This window comes from Gouania willdenowi, chromosome 17 (genome assembly GCF_900634775.1).
Source record: "Gouania willdenowi chromosome 17, fGouWil2.1, whole genome shotgun sequence".
NCBI lineage: Eukaryota > Metazoa > Chordata > Actinopteri > Blenniiformes > Gobiesocidae > Gouania > Gouania willdenowi.
The window spans coordinates 36691536-36714998 of NC_041060.1; the positions used below are offsets into that span (position 1 = coordinate 36691536).

A 23463-nucleotide genomic window follows, 5' to 3' on the forward strand; every position below is an offset into this window, starting at 1 on the left:
TGCTAAGAATAAAAAACCCAAAATAAGTCTTTCAACTCTTCAAAAAAATAAAAGCGAGGGAGGGTTGGAAGCCCCTAATTTCACGCATTATTACCTAGCAAACCAAATTCTATATTTAACAGAATGGTTAAAACCAAAAGAATACCACAACACCTGGCTAGAAATAGAACAGCTAGACTGCAAACATATTAAACTCTCTGATCTCCCTTTTATCACTGTGACCCTGAAACATCATAACTGCTTTAAAAACCCACTGATTGCCTCCACCCTGACTGCGTGGTGGAAAGCCCTGGACATCACAAATGTTCAATTAAAAACTAACATGCTGTCTCCAATCTGGCACAACCCTGACTTTAGAAACAGAAGAACACCACTCTATCTAAAAACATGGGAAGATAGCGGAATTATTCATCTCCAAGACCTCTTCGAAAATGATAAGCTCAGGACATATAACAATCTAACCCAAGCATTCGATATAAATAAAAGTAACTTTCTACAGTACTTACAAGTAACAGAGACAATAAAGAAAACCACTCCACTAGACTTAACTACTTTACAACCTCCAGAACTGGCTATATATATGAAAAAAATTTCAACAAAATCAAAAAAACTCTCAAAAATATACAGAGCGCTCTCGATCACTAACTGTAATTACTTACCAATCGCGAAGTGGGAGGCTGAACTCTCAATCACCCCGAGCACTGATTTCTGGACAGAAATTTGTTGTAATACTTTTAAGATGACAAAAAACACAAACCTTCAGCTAATTCAATACAAGGTCCTCCACAGATCCCACATTACCCAACAGAAAATGCATAAAATGGGCTTCTCAGCAACAGACATCTGCTCTCAGTGCACCCAGAATACAGCGGATTCCTATTTACATGCCTTATGGCTTTGCTCCCCAGTGCAACACTTTTGGATTCTAATTACTGAAAAACTGTCCTCCATTTCGGACTGCAGAATTCCTTTATCTCCAAATCTTTGTTTGATTGGAGACCTGACAATGCTTCAACTTCCAGCAAACCAATCACAATCAATCCTTGCGGCACTAGCCATAGCAAAAAAAACAATATTACTAAATTGGAAAGACAAAAAATCCTTAAACATAAACCAATGGCAAAATCTCCTCACAGAATTTATTTCCATGGAAAAGATGTCTGCTCTCAGAAAACAAAAAAAAACAATGTGCTTTGAGGAGCGTTGGACTCCTTTTTTAATTGCATTAAATCTAAATTTTTAAAAGCCTGATGATCTAGCCTGCAAGCGACTGCCAGCACCACTCTTTACTAACGCACTAGCCCAACTGTAGGCCTGGGCCGCCTTGGGCCTCTGGGGTGGTCTTGGCCGGGATGGCTGGGGTGGGTTGCCGGGGTGTCTTGTTGCCTCGGCACGGGTGTGCATTCCTTCTGGGTGTTCACGAGGTCCCGGGGCTGTTTGATTTGGCACTGTTGCCCCTTGCATACGCATCTGGTTGGTCTCTGGGGCTGGGGCCCTGCGTGCTCCCCTGCCGCTCCTTCCTCCTGCTCCCTGTCCCCCTGTCTCGTCCTCACCCCCTCCTCCTCCTTTGCTCTTGCGCCCGCCATCCTGTTGGGTTGGGTGTGGGGGGCTCCCGTTGGTCTGGGGCACTGGTGGGGGGGCTGTGGCTCCCGCCTGGGGGGCGGGCGGTGCCGTGCCGGGTGGGTTGGCTGGGGGGTGGTCTCGTTGGGGGGCCTGGGGTGGTGGGGTCCTTGGCTCCGGTCCGGGGGGATCCGGGGTGGGGGTAGCTTTGGGGGTGGCTGCTGCCCGGGGTCGGCGATTGCCTCCTGGGTCGCTGGGTGGCGGGGTGTGGCTGTGGGTTGCTCCGTCGGCCCTTGCGGGTCCTCGGCTTGGCTCCCTAGGGCGCGCCCTTGCCAGGGATGTCGCTTGCGCGACGAGCCAGGCGGGGCCCCCTCCGGGGCTTTTGTTTGGCCGCAATGGTTGGGGTGTGGCCGTTACGGCTAGGGGTGTGGGGTGGGGGGTGCTATGGGGCCTCCCCGGGGGTCGTGTTGGGTGGGTGTGCGGGGGCGCGGCGCGTGGCTCTTGGCCTGGTGGATCCGCGTCGGGATTGGCTGGTCTGCTGGCTGGGTGCACCGGGCGCCGTGGGCGCCATTCCGGGGCGGGGGCGTCCCGGGGGTGGATCCGTGGTTTGGGTGTCCGGGGGCGTGCTCTCCTGTAATCTGCCCGGGGACCGGCCGCGGCGCGTGGCGGCGCTGCGCAGCCTTGGGCGGGGCGGGGCTGGTGGCCTGGGGCCCGCTGTCGTCCGGGGTGTGCTGGCGTCGGGGGGGTGTCTCGTGCCGGTGCGTGGGTCGTCGGGGGTCGCCTCCGTGGGGGGGGGGGGGCTCTACTGGCGCCATTGGTGTGGGATGGCGGTACCGGGCTGGGGGTGCTTCGGTACTCGGGCTTGCCGGTCCGTGGCTGGCGGGGTGGCCCTGCTTGGCGGTAGATGGTGCCCTCTTTCGTCGGGGGGGCCGGGGCCGCCTCCCGGTGGAGAGTGTTATATCGTGGCGCCGGGTGGGCCTGTGCTGGCCCTGGTGCGGGCACGGGCCTCCCCCCTGCTCGGCCGCCCTCCTTGGCAGCGGGGGGGCGTCGCTCTGGGCCGGCGTGCGGCGGGGGTCGCCCCCTGGAGCACCGGGGGATGGGGTTGGTGCCTGGCTTCGCCCGGGGGTGGGGGGTGCCGCCGTGCTCCGCGGGGCCGTCGCGGTCTGGGGGGGTGCCGTGGGGGGGGTCTCCGGCTTTGCTGCTCCGGGGCCCGCAGTGCCGCTTGCCCGTCTGCACCATCTACCCTCTCGCGTGGCCCGCCATGCGGACGGGCCCGGCTCGCACCAGACAGGCCTCCTACATGTACACTTCACCTCACTCCCAGCTGGTCTGGCTCACTCACATAATGCACCACACACCCATACCCAACCCTTGGGGGGCTGGATGGTGGGACTGGGGGTGGAGGGGGCCGCCACCTGTGTCACTATGTAGTGGCGTGGGGGCGGCACTCCCACCTCTAGTTACCATACTAATCCCTCCAATTTTAATCGCACTTCAACATGCCACCCCCCGGAGGGTGTACTCACCTACACCCTCCGGCCTATTACACCACATACACATATATCCACAGAGGCAGGATGGGGAGCACCGCTCCCCTCCTTCCCCCTTCTTTTAATTACACCCCATACATTCACTAAACACACATTCACACAGGGGATAGGGAAGTGCCTCTCCATTGGGGAATGGAGAGGCACCATAACAGGGTGGTGGGTTGGTTCACATATTTGGGTCTCTCCGGTGGGGGCCTGGCTCCTCTGTTGGTGGCTGGGCCACTGCTTAGAGTAAAAATACATCAGGATGGTGCAGTCGGGCGTGGCGGTGGGTCTCGGGGGGGCTTTGCTGGGGTCTCTCCTTGCGGGGTCTTTCCGGGCGGTGTCGGCCTGGTGTGGCGCGGGGGTGCTTCCTCCCCTTGGGTGTGGCTGGGTGCTTGTTTCGTCTCCTGGTGGCCTTGGGGGCGGGCCCCGCGGTGTGCGGGCCCGGGGCGGCCTGCCTCGCCGGTTTGGGGGGTGGGTGTGCTGGGGGTGTGCTGGTGTCCTCGCCGGGGTTGGGGCGGGGTTGCTTGGCGCCTCGGGGTGATGCTGTTTACTGGGGGGCGGCGCTAGCTGTTCCGGTGGTGGAGGTTGCTGTCGGCCGCCTGGTGGGTCTATCCTGCCGTTTGCGGACTGGTGGGTGGGTCCGGGGCATCTTTGGCTGGGGGCTGCTGTCCCGCACTTGATGTGTGCCATTGGGGTGCCTCCGTCCCCGCGGTGGGGATCGCCGGTTGCTCGCGGGCCGGCGGGGGGCGCTGCTCCGTGGCTGGCGCTGTCCGGGGGGCGGCGGGCCCTGGGCTGCTGGCCGTGGGCTGTCCGGGGCTGTGCGGTCCTGCTGGGCCGTGGCCGGGTCCCGGGCGGGGGTGGGGGATGCGTCCCGGGGGGCTTGGCTCGGGGGCTTGCCCTTGGGGGGTCCTGGTCCCGGGGGGTGCTCCTGGGGCCCGGGGTGCTTGGCCTGCTGGCCGGGCCGGTCCTGGCGGGGGTCTTTCGGGGCGGGTGGCGCGTGCCGCGCCCTTGCGTACCTACTGGTACGGCCCCTGCTTGGGCAGTGCCCCGTGAGGTAGGGTGTCGGGGGCCGGAATAGGGGGGCCACATCCCGGCGGGGCGGTCTGGCTTGGCCCTTGGAGGGGGCCCTGGCTTTAAAAAAAAAAAAAACTGAAGCTCGTGGCGCGGGCGGCATCAGTGAAGGGTGATCCGGGGCGCCGTGGGGGGCTAGGTTGGGGTGCCTGGGGGCCGGCGGGGAGACTCCCAGCGGCCCCCTGGTGCCTTATGCGGCTTGGGGTGTGGTCGTCCTCCCTGGGCGGGCTGCTCCTGGTGCTGCATCCGTTCCGGGTCCTTCTGGCCTGGGGTCGGGCCCCTGCTGGCTCTGGGCTCGCCGGCGGGTGCCCACTGGCTGCCTGTTCGGCGCGGTTCTGGTCGTCTGCTGGGCGTGGGCTTCGGCTCCTCCGCTGGGGCCTCGGGCAGGGAGTTCTCTGGGCCCTCCCCTCGGGGGGTTGGGCGCGGGGGTGGGGTGGGGGGGTGGGGGGGTCGATGGGGTGGGGGGTCTGGGGGTTGGGGGTGGGATCGGTGGCGTGGTGCGCTGGGTCCTTGGCTCCTTGGGGCTTTCTCGGGTGTGTATGGGGGGGCGATGGCTGCCTCTCGGCTTGGGATCTTGGGGGCGTTCGGGGGACTGCTTGGCCGTGGGGTGGTCGCCGGGGGCCCTTAGGCTGCCTGCTCTTGCTGCTGGCCTGACTGCTTCTTCGGGCCCGGGGGCGGCTCTTGGGTTTTGCAGTGGCGGTACTTGGAAATACATTTGTCATGGATGCACTGGCCTTGGGCTGTGGGATAACACTCATACTGGGCTCAACCTTAGAAACGTTGTTCCCAAATACCTGTTTTATGGAATTTCCACTCACCTCTTCCTCTGTTCACAGCCACCACCATTATTCCTAAACCACACACTGGTCACCAAACTGGCTTGACAACACAACAATAAACACAATATACACAACCACAATTTCACATCGCATCACTTAAAACTATTCCCCACCCATTCCATACCCTATCTTGTATCCCTCTTCCCTGTTAACTTCCCCACCCCCCTCCAACCCCTCACCTTGGTGTAACACTGCCCTCTCTTTTTTACATCCTCCCTTTAATAAAGTATTTCTTACCCTTCCCTAGGGAGGGCTGGTGACGGTCACAATTATGCAATGAAATAAATAAATTTATTTAATTGCAATAATAAAATATGCATTGCTGTCAAAAGATTGCACTTCTTGTAGTGTTAACCTTCGACAGCATGTGCAGACAAAAAAAAAAAAAAGAAAAAAAAAAAAAAAAAAAAAAAAAAAAAATAATAATATCATTAATTAGTAGTGACTTGTTAACAAGAGATCTAACATTAAGAAGAGCTAATTTTAAAGACTTTACTGGAGACACTGGTGGACTTTTTGGATGACATGTTATAGGAGTCAAATTTTTATCTCTATAAAGCTATTAAAAGAAAAGATAATGGAGATAAAAGAAATAATAAAGCATGCCCGCTCTGCTTATTTCACTAATCTTGTTTTGCGATAAAGAGAAACCCCAAGGTTTTGTTCAATACTATTGAAAATCTTGTTGCACCATCATCGTCCCATGTGTCTGTACACACACAGGAGGACTGTAACCATTTTTAAACTTTTTTGTGAACAAAGTACAAGACATCAGGGATAGTATCACTCCTCCCTTGGGTAGCTTGTGCAGTGCATCAGCCCCTGTGAGCTCATGGTCCTCCTTCACTCCTGTCAGCCTACAGGATGTTCAGGTTTTAGTAGAAAGATGAAACCCTCATCGAGCTCTGTAGACATTGTGATGATGTCACTGACTCTGGTCGTTACACAGTTTTAGTTTGACTTGATCTGATGCTGCCTTTGATACAGTAGATCACAGTATACTGGTTGATCCACTTACATCTGAGATGGTTTTCTGGTACTGTTCTCCAATGGTTTACCTCTTATATTAATAGAAGAACCTTTAATGTTACTAATAATGATGTAATGTCTAATATGTCCAACCTGTCATATGGAGTAGCCCAGGGCTCTGTTCTGGTTCCTGTTTAGTTTTTATTGTATCTGATGCCTCTTGGTCGTTGATCCATGGTTTTAAAAATATGTCTTATCATTTTTATGCTGATGATATCCAGTTGTACTGTTCCTTTAATGACTCAGCGTTTCACTTTTTATCAGAGATCTTAGACTGTATATCCTGTATCAAAAACTGGTTGCCATCAAATGATCTCCAGATAAATTCTAATAAAACATAAACTCTGATCATGTGATTAAAAGTCTCTTGGTGATCTGGGCTCATCTGTTAAAACCTTGTGTTTGATCAGTTCATGTCTTTGGAGGGTCACTGTCATCTACTGACTAAAAACTGTTTTATCATCTGACAAATATCTCTAAAGTCAGACATTTATTATTAAAATCAGATCTAGAACTGGTCATACACACATTTATATCATCACACATTAACTATTGTAATTTTAATGTTTTAATAAGTCGACCCTAAACAGACTCCAGATCGTACAGACGCTGCTGTCAGACTTTTAACTGGTGCTTCTAGAACATCCCACATTACCACCATTCTTTCTACTCTGCACTGGTTCTAGTGAAGTTTAGAATAAACTATAAATATTAGTTATTACATTACATGAGCGTTACACGGTCAGACCCCTCAATATATCTCAGACTTGTTGTACCCCTACACTTCAGGGTGAAGTCTTCAGTCTTCAGACCAGGGTCTCCTAAAGACCCTAAAAATGACATTTTCAGGCTTTGGCCCCCAGAATCTGGAATAACCTGCACCAGTCTCTGTGGTCACTTTTAAAAACTGTTGAAGACTTTACTTTTCAGAAAAACTTTTAGTTACTGGATTTTATTTATTTATTTATTTATTTATTTATTTATTTATTTATTTATTTATTTATTTATTTATTTATTTTCTCTTGTCTGCACATGCTGTCAAAGGTCAACACTACAAGAAGTACAATCATTATGAGACAGCAATGCACATTTTGTTATTGCAATGAAACTAAGTTTTTTATTTTATTGCTTAATTGTGACCATCACCAGCCCTCCCTAAGGAAGGGTAAGAAATACTTTATTATAGGGGGGATATAAAAAGGGAGAGCAGTGTTCCACTTAAGTGAGGGGGTGGTGGGGGAGGGGCGAAGGGGAAGGGAGCAGGGAGGAGAGACTGGGGGGCAGAATTTATTATTTTAAAGTGAGAGTGAGATGTGTAGTTGTAGTTGTGTATATTGTGTTTATTGTGTTGTGTAATCAATCCAGTCTGGTGACCAGTGTGAAGCTTAGGTATAATGGTGGTGTCTGTGGACAGAGGGAAGGAGTGAGTGGTAAAACCTAGAACAGGTATTTAGGATCAACCTCAATGTGTCTAAAGTTAAGCCCTGTACCAGTTTTATCCACAGTTTAAGACATGTCAGTGTATCATAGACCAGTGTATGTGTAAGAACCACTACTGTAAACCCAGGAGCTGCAGCCAGGCCAGGAGAAAGAGTGGGGGCCAAGAAGCCCCAGGCCACCCCCCCACGGCCGAGCAATCCCCCAGATGCCCCCGAGATCCCAGGCCGAGAAGCAGCCACCGCCCCCCACATAGATATTTGAGAAAGCCCCAAGGAGCCGAGCACCCAGTGCATCCCGCCACCGACCCCAACCCCCAACCCCAAGGCCCCTCGCTAACATCCTGCCCCCCCCAACCACCCACACCCCCGCACTCAACCTCCCTAGGGGAGGGGCCCCCGCCCGAGACCCCAGCAGAGGAGCCAAGGCCCACGCACAGCAAAAGGCCCAGAGTCAGCAGGGACCAGACCCCAGGCCAGAAAGACCCTGAACAGAAGCAGCACCGGGAGCAGCCCCCCAGGGATGACGACCACGCCCATAGGGCACCAAGGGGACACTGCAAGTCGCCCCACCGGCCCCCAGGCGCACCGACCGAGCCCCCCAGAGCGCGCCAGATCGCCGCCCAAGCAGGGGCCACCCACAGCCGCACCTGCAAGCATGCTAAGGCGCGGCCCGCACCACCCTCCCCAGAAGACCCCTGCCAGGACCGGCCCAGCCAGCGGGCCAGGCCCGCCGGACCCCAAGAGCACCCCCACTTACTACATACTCATACATGTACACGTACATCCCCTCCCTGATTCTTGCCTCTTCTTGTTATTATTTATCTAGACTTTTATATGCTTTTTTCTTTTTTTTCCCCCCTATGAGAGTTAAGGTATACCTGCCTTGTTATTTTATTTTATTATTGTATCTATCCTTGTACACACATACATACAGCTGTAAAGAAAAATGGAAAATTGAAGAAGTGTGAATGTTATTGTATAAATTGTTGAATTTGAAATTAAAAAAAGTTTTAAAAAAATCCCAAAAAACAATAATTGATATGTTATACAACAAGATCGGTTTAGAATGGATAAAATTATAGATTTGGGTATTTTCGGCAGTTATCTTGGACACCATCTTGAATTTCTCTAAACCCTCAGTGATGCCCGCTGGGTATGATCCAGATTCTGATTCTGTGGAACTTCCTCTACCAGAATCCATCAGAACCTTTTTACAAGGTTTACGCCATAGCTGCTGGATTATTAAGAAAGAAGTGAACTCTGTCCTAGGGTTACCACCTTTCACAAAAGAACATAAGGGACACTCACGGGACCATGAATAAAATCCTCAAATATAGAAACGTGGACATAGAACAGTGTTTACCAAACGTGATTGCTCCATGTACCCTGAGCTCATGTTATATATTATTTATTGATGTCTATAGACTCGTCTAAACTCTTTCTGTGTGTCTCGTCCAACATTAACCTTGAATTTAAGCCTTTTTGTTCATTTATTTCTGATGTTTTGCTCATTTACCTTTTGGTGTATTTTAAAGAGTTGTGTCCCAAATTATGATTGATGGATGAAAAAAAGTCTGTGCGCATGTAAAAAAAAATCTATAATGTTAAAAAATAAACTGAAATGTTTGTATACCTCCTGAAAGGTGTTCATGTACCCCTATTGTCTGTAACCATTATATCTAAGGAGACATGTTTCCTCCTCTCATTTGGATTAAAATCCTTCTAAAGTAAAAAACCTTCTCAATGAAGACAATATAATGTAGATAATTATATACATAGTATATAAGTTATATCGAATAATATTATTAATAATAATCAATATTTTTTTGTTGATGTATTTGTAGTGCTACAAAAAGCAACTTGAATTTGATAACACATGTTCATGACGGTCAACACGTGCTAATTACTAATTTATTGCTACATATCAAGTATACATATTAATCTTGTACGTTGGCACTTAATTCAATATTTTCCCACACAAATAAAATCTATATTTTCTTCCAGAATAGTCTTTTTGTTGGTTTAGTTATCTTATTATAGATTTAAAACATAAGGTTTACCACAGGTGTAGGAAAGTTTATAGTTGAGTTTTTTTTAGGTTGACATAATATTATATCATGATTTTATTTGGTGTCAATGTCATTTATCATTAATAACCTCTATAAGAAATAACAGTTCATTATTATAATATGTTCTTATAGCTATAGGAGCCATTGCCAAAGAGTCAAAGAGCCACATGATGCTCCAGAGCCACAGGTTGCTGACCCCTGTCCTAGGGTACACGTACCCAGTTTGAGAACCACTAGAATATAAAAAAATCTCTACAAACATTTTTTGGGGGTCCTACATAGATCCTACCACCACAATGTTGCTGGTCTTGGTATTTCTTGTGTTTTATTGTGAGTGACGGTCTGACGGACATGTGTCTAATGTTCTGGTCATTTATGTAAATACAGATTAAACATTGTTCTGTTTTGGCTCAGTACAGGATGCACCATTTAAGGGTCAAATAAGGAGCCATTCCGTATTTTAAGGGACGGGTGGAGACCCCACTCTCTCCATTAGCTGCTCTGACAGAGTAGAAATAGTTCCTCAGCACAGAACCTTAAAACCAAAGCTGGACCATGGAGGTGTGTCCTCTCACCCTCATACATCCAATCAGCGAGGCCATTGAACACCAGACCCTCCCTCCCAGTAGAAACCAGACGGATGGCTCTGCTCTCCACCGTGGATCTGTAGTAGATGTTGTTTTCAAAGATAAAGATCTGTCCAACATAAGACAGAATGGCACACATTAGCTTCTGTATGCTAGCTCCATGTGCACACGTTACCATCTGTATGTTAGCTGTGTGCACACGTTAGCTTCTGTATGCTATCTCCATGTGTACACGTTAGCTTCCGTATGCTAGCTCCATGTTAGCTTGTCTGTGGGACTAAACTGCTTTCATCTCTACTTCCTGGTGTTTCTGAGCTTCCTCTGGAACCATTAACTGCATTTCTCTTTATTACTAGCTGCCCTAGCATTGTGATCTTGGTGGGTAAGTCGTAACACTGTAACTGGTTGACTCACCAGCTGCTGGCCTTGAGGTCCCCATCCAGCGAACTGCAGCACAGCCTGATGGACCTCAGGAGGGTTCAGATCCCATGTTTCCCTGTGGAGATAACATTACACTTGGAAATCCTCCATCATGATCCCATCTTTGTTTTTAGCTTTCAAGATGTTGATTTGTTTGTTTGTAGAGAAATTACCAGGACAAAGGTGCGTTCACACTGAACCCAACTGAAGTAACTAGATTACTACTGAGTAGTGGCGCGGGGGCGGCATTCCCACCTCAAATTGCCCTACAAATCCCTCCAATTTTAATCGCACCTCAACACACCACCCCTCGGGGTGCGACTACCACTTCCACTCTCCGGGTCTATTTGCACCACATACACTTATATACACAAAGGTTGCACCTCATACATTCACTAAACACACACATTTACACAGGGGATAGGGAAGTGCCTCTCCATTGGGGAATGCAGAGGCACCACATATTTGGGCCTGTCAGGTGGTCCCTCTGTTGATGGCTGGGCCACCGTGTAGAATGCAAATACATCAGGATGGTGCGGTCGGGCATGGTGGAGCGGTGGGTCTCGGGGGGCGTGGGGGGTTGCGGCCGGGGGCTCTCTTCGCGGGATCTCTCCGGGCAGTGTCGGCCCTGCGGGGAGTGGGGGTGCCTCTTCCCTATGGGTGTGGCTTGGTCCATGTCTCGTCTCCTGGTCGCCTTGGGGGCTGTCCTCGGTGTGTGCGGGCCCGGGGCGGCCTGCCTCGCCGGTGTCTGGGGCTGTGCGGTCCCTCTTGACTGTGGCCGGTTCGTGGGCTGGGTTGGGGGGGGTGCTCCCCGGGGGGCTTCGCCCGGGGTCTCGCCCTTGGGGGTTCCCGGTCCCGGGGGGGTGCTCTTGGGGGCCGGCTGGCTTGGCCAGTCCTGGCGGGGGTCTTCCGGGGTGGGTGGTGCGGGCCACACTCTTGCATACCAGTGGGTGTGGCGTGGGATAGCCCCTGCTTGGGCGGTCCCCAAAGTACCGCCTCTGGTTTGCGCGCGCCGCATGCCGGTGTGGCGGTCTGGCTTAGTCCCTGGGGGTGGGTCGGTGCGGCGTGCAGCGTCCCCTCGTTGCCCAGGGCGGCCGGGGGTGTGGTCGTTATCCTCGGGCGTGCTGCTCCCGGTGCTGCTTCTATTCCGGGTCCTTCTGGCCTGGGGTCCAGTCCCTGCTGGCTCTGGGCCCACTGGCGGGTGCCCTCCTCTCGGGGGATTGGGTGCGGGGGTGGTGAGGTGGTTGTCGGTGGGGGGCCTTGGGGTTGGGGGTTGAGGGCGGTGGCTGAGTGCGTTGGCTCCTTGGCTTCTAGGTGCTTTCTCGGGTGTGTATGTGGGGGGGTGGTGGCTGCCTCTCGGCTTGGTGTCTTGGGGGCGTCTGGGGGGCTGCTCGGCCAGAGGGGGTTGCCTGGGCTCACTGGGCTCCGCTCTTTCTGCTATTCTGGCAGCGCGTGGGTTTACAGTGGCAGTATCTTGCACATACATCGGTCTACGATGCACTAGCATGCCTTGGACTGTGGGATAAAACTTGTAGTGGGCTTAACTTTAGACAGGTTGATCCTAAATACCTGTTTCAGGTATTACCACTCCCTCCTTCCCTCTGCCCACAGCCACCACCACCATTTTAGTAAAGCCTCACACCTAGAACTTCCCATCTCACTTTACAGTAATCAACTCTCTTCCCTTCCATTTTTCTACCTTGAATCGCTCCTCCCTGCTCTCTTTCCCTTCCACCTCCCCCCCACCCCCTCACCTAGGTGTAACACTACCCTCTTTTTTGGTATTCTCCCTTTAATAAAGTGTTTCTTACCCTTCCTTTGGGAGGGCTGGTGATGGTCACAATTATGCAATAAAATAATGCAATTTATTTAATTGCAATAACAAAAATTAAAATGCATTGCTGTCTAAAAAAAAGATTGCACTTCTTGTAGTGTTGACCTTTGACAGCATGCGCAGACAAGTAGAAAAAAAAAAAAAAAAGTGACGATTACATTGAAAATCAATGTAAATGACGCGACTTCAAGCGAGCTCCCTCCAAGCAACCCGACATACATGCTCAAAATTAAAAAAATTTACTTCTTAAAGCGACTTTAAACAATAACTCCCCCGTCCTTCACTGTGTGTAGAGCCGAGGCAGTAGCCCCTCCCTACCACTATAGTGACACAGCTGCAGAGGGAGGCTATACACTTCCTCATGGTACCGCGACAAAATAAAAGCAGGTGACTTCTAGAATAAGTCTACATTCTGAGTGAACTCATTCTTTAGTAACTCCCTAAGTTGATCATTTAAAATGTAAAAGCGGCGCTGATGACGAGAAGTGCTGTAAACATACGGCCAGAGAAGCGCGTGTGCGTTTGTGTGTATGCGTGTGTAGAATGTTCTGTAAGGACAGCTGAACTCACTGTGTCACCAGGCTGTAGATGATGTACTTGGCCTGGTAGGAGTGTTGGTAGATCTGTGGACACAGAAGATCAGATCAAAGGTCAGATCAAAGGTCAGATCAAAGGTCACGTTCTTCTCACCGGCTTCACATCAAAGGCAAACAGCACGTTCTGCAGGTCTGGAGACACCTGATATTTGGTAGCTCTGGATCTGTCCTGGATCAGAATCAGAATCAGCATCAATACACAGAGGCAGCCATCTGCAGTGCCATCAGTTTAGATAAAAAGTGGGAAAACAGGAGGAAAGGAGAGTTGGGAAAAGGCAGGTCCTAAACTAAGTTCTCTTTGGGGAGCGCAGTGTAGAACTAGGAAATACCTCCTCAGCGTACAGGCACAATAAGTCACAACAGAAATCGTGGACATAGCATGTGGGCGGGGGGGATGAGGTTTTGGGGTGGAGAAATGCAAGCTGCTGGGGTGCGCATGCAGCCTCTTGTAGGCGTCACGTTCGCCCCTCCTGCTGCCCTCTGCCCCCCCCCCACACACACACACACACACTCACAAACAGCTGCTTGGGTACGACAATCCTTCGCTCTTTGTTTTCCACATTAAATCTTACGACGTCTCCGTCCCTCATGCGATAAAGCAGCTCGTTGTCTGTCAATGAAACACATGGGAATAAAAAGTAATCAGTTACTGCAAGTATTCAAATATCACTTTAAAATCAGTCCAACATCACAAAGAGTGAAAAGAAGGATAGAAAAATACTAAGATGAGAACATTATTACTGTTATAATGATCATTATTACTATTGTTGTCAAGGCTGCAGAAATTATCAAATTTTAATGGTGATTGTGATTTTAGCCCCTAAGATTACATTTTCTCAGCCAAGAGCGGCATTAAAGTATTTTCAACCCATAGAGGGCAGTCATTCTGATATTTTACAACTAAATACGGCAAACTGAAGTAGTTTGACTAAAATGTGAAGAGTTGGAGAAGAATCAATCAACAGCACTACTTCATACACATACATTTGATTTAGCAGAAAAAATCAGTTCTTGGGCTTTAGTTTTAGTTTAGTTGATTTTTCTGTTTCAGAACATGAATTCTGTTTTTTTTACATTAATTTTCAGCAATCACAAAATAAGTATGTGAGCACAGTTAGTGACAAACGGGAGGACAACATGCACATCATCATCTGACTGCTTTTATTCATTAAAACCATCCAACAAACATCTAAATCAGCTGTTTCCATCCCACCAACGACTGCTCTCATTTAGGGCAGGGGTTCTCAACCTTGGGGCAGGACCCCATTTGAGGTTACAAGACACTGGGGGGGACACCAGATGCATTCAAGAAACTAAGAATAATTTCTAAACAATTTGAGCCCATTTTTGCTTATTTTTACCTTTTTTCTACAACTCCACCAAATTCACCATATTTTAACATATTTTCATCACTTTTTCTTTCCATATTTTTGCTCCTTTTAATGTATTTTTGCTACATTTCTCCCATTTCTGACATTTCTACATCACATTTTAATTCCTTTTCTCCACATTTTTTCCACTTTCCAGACATGTTCATCACTTATAAACCATTTCTACCACTTTTACATCTAATGTCACATATATTGATCTATTATTAACACTTTTAACCTTTTTTACCCTCCAATTTCGGTGGTTTTTTAAATCCCATTTCACCTCCTTTTCCACCATTTTATTCACTTTGAACCATTTTATTAATGATTAAAACCATGATTTCCATCTTTAAGATGATTATAATAATAATAATAAACGTTCCTGGATAATAGTGGATATTATTCAGATGAATAAATAAATGTGGTTATCACAGATTCATAGAACAATAGACCATCATTTTACTGACTTTATGGATGGACCCCAAAAATCTCTCCTTTATTCCCCCTTATAGATGGTCCTGTCTCCACATGACTGTTCGCTGAAGCCTTTCTTTTGGGGTCACGGGTCCTTAAAGGCTGTGAATGATTGGTTAACGACAGAGGTGACAAGTAACAAACTACAAATACTTTGTGAATGTACTTAAGTAGTTTTTTCTAGTATCTGTACTTTACTTGAATATTTTTTTTTTGGCAACTTTTTACTTTTACTTCATACTTTTTTAAACAAATATCTGTACATTCTACTCCTAACATTTAAAAAAATTAGCACGTTACTTTTAAGACCTTCTAAGACGACATAACGACGTGAAAAAACTCAAACCAACAACTGCAAAGCTGGAGTAGAAACTAGTGCTACTCAACGTGCTAACATAGAGGTGAGGCTAATGCTAGTCGACGTGCTAACATGGAGAAGAAGCTAATGCTAGTCAATGTGCTAACATAAAGGAGAAGCTAATGCTAGTCAACATGCTAACATAGAAAAGCTAGTGCTAGTCAACGTGCTAACATGGAGAAGGTAGTCCTAGTCAATGTGCTAACATAGAGGAGAAGCTAATGCTAGTCAACGTGCTAACTTAGAAAAGCTAGTGCTAGTCAACGTGCTAACACGGAGGGGAAGCTAGTGATAGTCAACGTGCTAATATAGAGGAGAGGCTGGTGCTAGTCAACGTGCTAACAGGGAGGAGAGGGTAGGGCTAGTCAACGTGCTAACATGGAGGAGAGGCTAGTGCTAGTCAACGTGCTAACTGGGAGGAGAGGGTAGTGCTAGTCAACGTGCTAACATGGAGAAGCTAGTGCTATTCAACGCGCTAACATGGAGGAGAGGCTGGTGCTTGTCAACATGCTAACATAGAGGAGAGGCTAGTGCTAGTCAACGTGCTACATGGAGGAGAAGCTAGTGCTAGTCAACATGTTAACATGGATTAGAGGTTAATGCTAGTCAGAGTGATAACATGGAGGAGAGGGTAGTGCTAGTCATTGTGCTAATAAGGAGGAGAAGCTGGTGCTAGTCAACGTGCTAACATGGAGAAGCTAGGGCTAGTCAACATGCTAACATAGAGGAGAATCTAGTGCTAGTCAATGTGCTAACATGATGTAGAAGCTAATGCTACTCAACGTGCTAACATGAAGGAAAAGCTAGTGCTAGTCAACATGGTAACATGAAGGAGAGGCTAGTGCTCGTCAACATGCTAACATGGAGGAGAGGCTAGTGCTAGTCAACGTGCTAACATGGAAGAGAAGCTAGTGCTAGTCAACATGCTAACATGAAGGAAAAGCTAGTGCTAGTCAACATGCAAACATGGAGGAGAAGCTAGTGCTAGTCAACGTGCTAACATGAGGGAAAAGCTAGTGCTAGTCAACATGTTAACATGGATTAGAGGTTAATGCTAGTCAAAATGATAACATGGACGAGAGGGTAGTGCTAGTCATTGTGCTAATAAGGAGGAGAAGCTAGTGCTAGTCAACATGCTAACATGGAGAAGCTAGTGCTAGTCAACATGCTAACATGGAGGAGAATCTAATGCTAGTAAACGTGCTAACATGAAGGAGAAGCTAATGCTACACACCACATGCTAACATGAAGGAAAACCTAGTGCTCATCAACATGCTAACATGGAGGAGAGGCTAGTGCTAGTCAACGTGCTAACATGAAGGAAAAGCTAGTGCTAGTCAACATGCTAACATGGAGGAGAAGCTAGTGCTAGTCAACGTGCTAACATGAAGGAAAAGCTAGTGCTTGTCAACATGCTAACATGGAGGAGAAGCTAGTGCTAGTCAACATGCTAACATGGAAGAGAAGCTAGTGCTACTCAACGTGCTAACATGAAGGAAAAGCTAGTGCTCGTCAACATGTTAGCTTTTTTTGACACATTCTATTTACAAATTGTCTTCATCTGCTAAATTCTCCAGGTGTTCAAAGGAAACAGATGTAACTTGTTTCCATGTTGAAAAACACTGTTTTATTATTGGAGAAACATTTATTTTACTTTTTTACTTAAGTACATTTAGTATTATGCACAAAATTTTACTCATGTAAGGGAGCAACTTCAATACTTTTATCAGAGTCATTTTTTATTCAAGTATTTCGATTTTTACTTAAGTATTGAAGACGAGTATTTTTGCCACCTCTGGTTACCGGAGCAGAATTAGGACCAATAGCTGCATTGGTTTGATAACTGATCACTGGACCTTTAATCGTGTAAAACAAAGCGTAACGTGAGCTCACTGCTGATCCATTGAGCTTCAGGGTCATGGATGTGGAGATCTGAACCAAAAACATCCTCAACAGTTACTTTCTTCTTCAGAGCGAGGCTGTCGTCTTCACCTGCAGAGACCAGCAGAAAGACTTCATTGATCAAGGTTTATAAAGGTTTATACTGTAGATGTTTATAAAACTTTATAAATGTTTGTAAAGGTTTATAAAAGTGTTTCAATGTTATAAACCTTTATAATATATTCTAAAATAAATAATATTAAAACATACAAACTCTCCAAAGTTTGTATTTGTGTGTGTGCATGAATGCATGCGTGCGTATGAGCGTGTGTGTTACTTACGAGGAGTCAGCAGGATGACGGAGGTGACGATGAGGGAACAGATGATGAAGATCACCAGCAGAGCGATGGAGATTCCCTTCCAGTTCCTCTGTGGTGGAGCACTGCCTACCAAGTCCTGGAAACAACACACATTACCTAGTTATTTACTTAGTTAATTAGCTAGTTACAGGGGAGGAGCAATGGGGGGGCTGGGAGGGTGGCACGCCCCCGGTGCTATAGGAGGTAGAATTTAAGGGAGCCGGGCCTCTACCACGGTTCAGGGGAGCTGGAGAAGGTGGGCCCTCCCATGACTTGTGCCTAGAGGCGCACAGAGTATAGACGTCACCCATCATACAGATTTATACAGGGGTTATATAGACACATTTTGTGTGACGTATACATACTAAATTAAGTGCATGCAGGCTCGGTGTAAAACAACCGGAGGACTGCTAAGGTGAAGCTAATGCGTTATCTCAGTCTGGATCCAGTAAAAAGTGACCATAAAAAGGTATAAATGGACTGATATGCAGACATGGAGCAGTGAGGAGGAGACTTAATGTAGAGATGGAAACTCATTCATTAAAACTGATCAGAATACGCAGAAACGCATGGAAACCTTTGTTAACAGGAGTACAGTAGCCCCGCCTACCTGTCCGTTAATAACAGTTATAAACATCAAGAGACTTCATGCTTTTAGCTTTTCTATCGTTTATACCAGACCTGGGCATTTTATGGCCCGCGGGCCACATCCGGCCCTTTGTACGTTCCTGTCCGGCCCGCTCAAAAATTAAAAAATAAATTTAAAAAAATATCGATGTCGAGTGTGAAATAAAAGGGTTCTGCTTTTATTTTGATAAGCCTTGTCTCTCTGTTTGCGCCTTCAGTCACCACCGTTTCCAGCATCGTCACACCCACAGCACCATCTCATTGGTTACACCCATTGAGCTACGTCATGGGTAACGGCCAATCAGCAGTACGCGCGTAGTTAGTAAAAAAAAGTGCGCGAAGGTGAAGTGATGCCCGGTTACCCCCGCAATGTCAGCTCACACTAAAAAAAGAAAAGAAGATAGCGAATGTCGTGTTTTCAAAAAGACATGGACCGCCAAGTATTTCTTTACCGAACTAAAAGGGAATGCCGTGTGCTTAATTTGTGGCACACAGGTCGCTGTGTTCAAAGATTATAATTTGAATCGCCACTACACGACCAAGCACAGGGATAAATACCAGAATCTGTCTGATGAAGAGCGCACACGGGAAGCTGATGCGTTGATGGGAAAACTGAAAATTCAACAAGGACTTTTTACCAAACTTCACACCTCCAGAGATGCAGCCGTCAGGACAAGTTTTATCATTTCTCACAAAATCGCCAAAAAAAGTAAGGCGTTTTCTGATGGAGAGTTTGTTAAAGAGTGCATATTGGACTCTGTTGCGCTGATATGCCCCGAGAAAAAAAGCTCATTTGAGAATGCGTCACTCTCCCGACGCACTGTAACAAGGCGGATTGAGGATATCGCTGGAAACTTAGAGCTTCAGCTGAAAAACAGAGTGGCCGACTTTGACTGTTTTTCTCTGGCTTTGGATGAGAGCTGCGATGTACGTGACACCGCCCAGCTGCTCATCTTCTTACGTGGGATAACTGCAAACTTTCAAATCACGGAGGAGCTGGCAGCCATGCAGTCAGTTAAAGGGAGAACCACAGGTGATGACTTGTTTACGGAGGTAAATGCGTGTTTGGACATGTTAGGACTGAAATGGGACAAGCTGGTATGTGTGACAACAGATGGTTGTCCAAATCTGACGTGTTGGACTTTTAAAGAGGATGCAGGATAATGTGACAGAAATGAACCCTGTGTAGAAATTGACATTTTTGCATTGTATTATTCACCAGGAAGTGTTGTGTAAGACAGTGTTAAAAATGAACCATGTTGTTACTGTAACTAAAGCAGTTCACTTTATCAGAGCGAGAGCGTTAAATCATAGACAATTTGTTGCACTTTTGGAGTTAAATGAGAGTGAACATGGTGACATAAGCTACCACAGCCACATCAGGAGGCTCAGCCTGGGCAAGTCACTGAAAAGTGTCTGGGACCCGAGAGACCAAATTTAGTATTTCTGTGGGGAGACAGGATATGACATCCCAGAACTTTCAGATGAAGACTGGGTGGTAGACCTCAGATTAGCTGTGGATGTGACTGCACTCATGAACGATCTTAATGTCAAACTGCAGTGCAGGGGCCTTTTTGTGCATGAGATGTACAGAGCAGTGACGGCTTTCATGAGAAAGTTGCAGTTTCTCTCAAGCCAAGTGAAGGACAACATTCTGACCCACTTGCCAACACTAAAGGAAGCCACAAGATCTGCTCGATCAGATCAGATCGATGACCCCCAGAAGTACTCAAGCAAGCTAGAAACACTACATGGAGAGTTTTCAAGGCCATTTCAAGATTTCAAAACTCTTGAGAGTGAAATGCGCATGGTTTCTTCCCCCCTCAACTACAATGTGGACAATGCACCAAGCGATGTTCAGATGGAGCTCATTGAACTGCAGTCTGACCTACTTCTGGCAGAGCAGTTCAGGTCAGTCTCACTGCTGGACTTTTACTCCTCCCTCAAAAAGGAGATCTTTCCACACCTGAGAAAGCATGCTCAGAGGATTGTAGTCCTCTTTGGATCCACCTGTGTATGTGAACAGACATTTTCAGTGATGAAGTTCAACAAATCCATCACTGATGATCACCTCTCAGCTGTTCTTCACATAGACACCTCAGACATTCAGCCAGATTTCAAAGCCCAGAACAGACTGGATTATTCACACTGAAGAGGTCAAATGAGGTGGAAAACATAACAACTTATTGTTTGTTGTATTTACAGTATTTCTATAAACGTATCAAGTTGTTTGATTTTCTTCCACAAACAAGGAAAAACAACAGTGTGAACAAATTAAAAATAAATGACAGTGATTCAATGATTGTTTTTGTTTTCTAATTTCAATTTCACTTTCACTTAGCCTAATATAAATATTTAAGGATTAAGAGTTTAAATAAAACCATCAAAAGTAATCTGCTTTTGTATAAAGTTAAGTTAAATGAAATTATTATTTATCTTACTGTATTATCAAAAATCATATTCAACAGAATTGAATTGAAATATTGTCGATGTGGCCCTCCAGCAGTGCTCGGGTTGCTCATGCGGCCCCCGGTAAAAAGTAGTTGCCCACCCCTGGTTTATACACTGGGTTTTTCTATCATATTTATAAATATCTGATCATTAAACATCTGGACAGGAGCAAACATCTGATAACCACTTGTTTTCAGAAATGCTGCATGTGTCCCACAATCATTCACCTGGACTTAAAGTGAGTTTCCTTAAATAAGTGTCTGCGTCCTCAGATGAAAAGCTTTCTACATATTATAAACTATTTATGAGCTTTAACAGTGGTTCATTCATTGTTGTTTTTACATTTTTCAAGCATCACATATGTAAACAATGGTTTCTAAACAGAGTATGAGTACATCAGTCACGTGTTCCACTCATTCTCTAAGTTAAAACATATAAAAACCATATGAGGAGCACAGTGGGAGAGACTTATGATGTCTATAGAGAATGACAGAACAAAGACAATAAACATAGATCATCATGGATAGGTTCACAGAGCGTAAGGCTTCATATAGTGGTGAATATGTCTATAGTAGTTCATATTAAATAGTGAACATGTGGGTCACTGTGTTAGTTTAATAAACTTTATATCTACTGATACAGGCTCTGAGGTGAAATGGTTAAAGTGGTAAATAAAGCGCTCGCTATCAGTGGTGCTGAGATGTTTTAATGTGTGTTAGTGACCATCTTAATGTTGTTATTGTTCTCCTTGTTTGTTATATTTCATGTCTGTTTGATGGACTTCATAATGACATAGTCACTCTCTGTGGTGTCAAAGCTTGTAAGTCCTGCTGTGTATGTGTATGTTGTAAAATTATATTACTATGAGCTTTATTATTTGGGTTTAAAGGGCCCGGTAATTAGCCCCGCCCCCAGCTCGGCTCTAATTTGTTCCGCTACTGGTTAGTTACTTACTTAGTTACTTAGTTAGTTACTTAGTTAGCATGCGCATAGTTTGCGGGGGGCAGGGGGCAGTGGTCAAAAGTTCTCATTATAGTTTTCCCAAATACTTTTGAAAAAATACAATTCTTAATATAATGTACATAATATACAAGTACATTAAGCGCCATAAAACAGTGACTTTACAAAATATATATTAACTGATTTGTTGTTTTAAAAATAGAAGTTATTTACCTTCTCAATGAAGACAATATAGTGTATTAAATTCTATACAGTTACAATTATATAGAATAATGTTTGATTTAATTTAAGTTGATTTATATTGATCATGTAAATGGCAACTTAATTAGTATCTTTCTTCATCTTAATGTATTTGAAAGTCTACAAAAAGTAACATGAATATAATAACACATGATCATGTGATCAACACATGCTAATTACTCATTTCTTGCCACACATAAAACATACATATTTAACCTGTACATTGGTGGTTAAATGAATCTGTTCCCACACAATTAAAATCTGTATTTTCTTCCAGAAATAGTGTTTTTGTTGGTTTAGTTTCTTACCAGGGATTTAAAACTTAAGGTTAGTCACAGGTGGAGGAAAGTTGATGGTCTGTAGATGTTGTAGGAATGTGCTGAGTCATTGTACAACCTGATTTATGTAATTCCAAAAACCACTTTATTGGTTATAGTTTACCGTCCTCCTGGTCCATATTCAGAGTTCCTCTCTGAATTCTCTGACTTTCTCACTGATCTAGTGCTGAGCAGTGATAAAGCTATCATAGTAGGTGACTTTAATATTGACATTGATGAGTGAAAACATCAGCTTAAATAAATTATTTATCTCACTATTAGATTCAATCAGCTTTACACAGAATGTAAACAAACAGCTCATTATCTTAATAATGCCCTGGACCTTGTTCTAACATATGGTTTAGAATATCAGCCTGCTTAAATTCTTAGAGTAGAGTACACTATAGTAGATCACTGTCTGATAAAGCTGTAACTAGATTTAAATATTTAGTTCCGTCATTGTTTACCTCTGATTCATATGATATCTCAACAGAGAGTAACTATCAATGTCTAACGACAGAGAAAATAGATCATCTTATCAACAATGTAATGTTGTCACTGCACACAGCTCTGGATGCTGTTGCTCCGCTTCAAAAGAAGACAATATTTCATGAAATGGTCGACCCCTGGTATAAATCTGAATTACGTCTTTTAAAACAGGCATCGCAAAAATTAGAAAGGAAGTGTCTCTCCTCAAACATGGTAGAAGTTCATAATGCCTGGAGAGAAAGTTTGTCAGCTTATAAAAAAGCTCTCTGTAAAGCTAGAACCTCCTATTATTCAACTTCACTATTTAAAGATGTTCTTCCTCTAATCAGCACTAATATGATGAAGTGGATTAACACATCTCTAGTAACAGGTTATGAACCACAGGCCTTTAAAACCACTGTAATCAAACCTCTCCTTAAAAAACAACCTTTGATCCAAGTGACTTGTCCAATTATAGACCAATATCTAATCTACCTTTATTTACAAAATTATTGAAAAAGTCATCACAGGTCAACTATGTGATCACCTACATAGGAACTATTTATAGAGAGCTTTCAGTCTGGCTTTAGAGCCAATCACAGCACAGAGACTGTCTTAGTAAAAGTAACCAATGATCTCCTCTTAGCCTCAGACAGAGGATTGGTCTCAGTTCTGGTGATCTTAGATCTCAGTGCAGCCTTTGATACAGTGGATCATCATCTACTGCTGCAGAGACTGGAAAGTGTTTTTGGGTTTAAATCCTACCTATCAGACAGAACCACTTTGTTCATGTTAATAATCTGTCCTCAGCCAGAGTTAATCATGGAGTTCCACAAGGTTCAGTTTTAGGACCAATACTCTTTACATTATATATGCTTCCACTAGGTAACATTATCAGAGAACATAATATACATTTCTATTGCTATGCAGATGATACACAGCTTTATCTCTCAATGAAATCAGATGAAACTCATCAGTT

The 23463-nt window shown here is 45.8% G+C and overlaps 1 protein-coding gene across 6 annotated transcripts in view; it reads right to left on the reverse strand.

The window, feature by feature from the left end:
- The window catches only part of LOC114478733 (dipeptidyl aminopeptidase-like protein 6), a 133846-nt gene that overhangs the window by 57934 nt on the left and 52449 nt on the right, over positions 1–23463 (reverse strand). For 5 of the 6 annotated variants that reach the window (XM_028471928.1, XM_028471930.1, XM_028471931.1 and 2 more), the window contains 7 exons: positions 17404–17518; positions 17075–17173; positions 13495–13589; positions 13074–13148; positions 12954–13006; positions 10544–10625; positions 10118–10238 (listed from right to left, as the gene is read on the reverse strand). In XM_028471928.1, the coding sequence (XP_028327729.1) occupies positions 10118–10238; positions 10544–10625; positions 12954–13006; positions 13074–13148; positions 13495–13589; positions 17075–17173; positions 17404–17518 (640 nt within the window). The remainder of the gene's footprint in view (positions 1–10117; positions 10239–10543; positions 10626–12953; positions 13007–13073; positions 13149–13494; positions 13590–17074; positions 17174–17403; positions 17519–23463) is intronic. The other variant, XM_028471929.1, reaches the window with a different exon arrangement.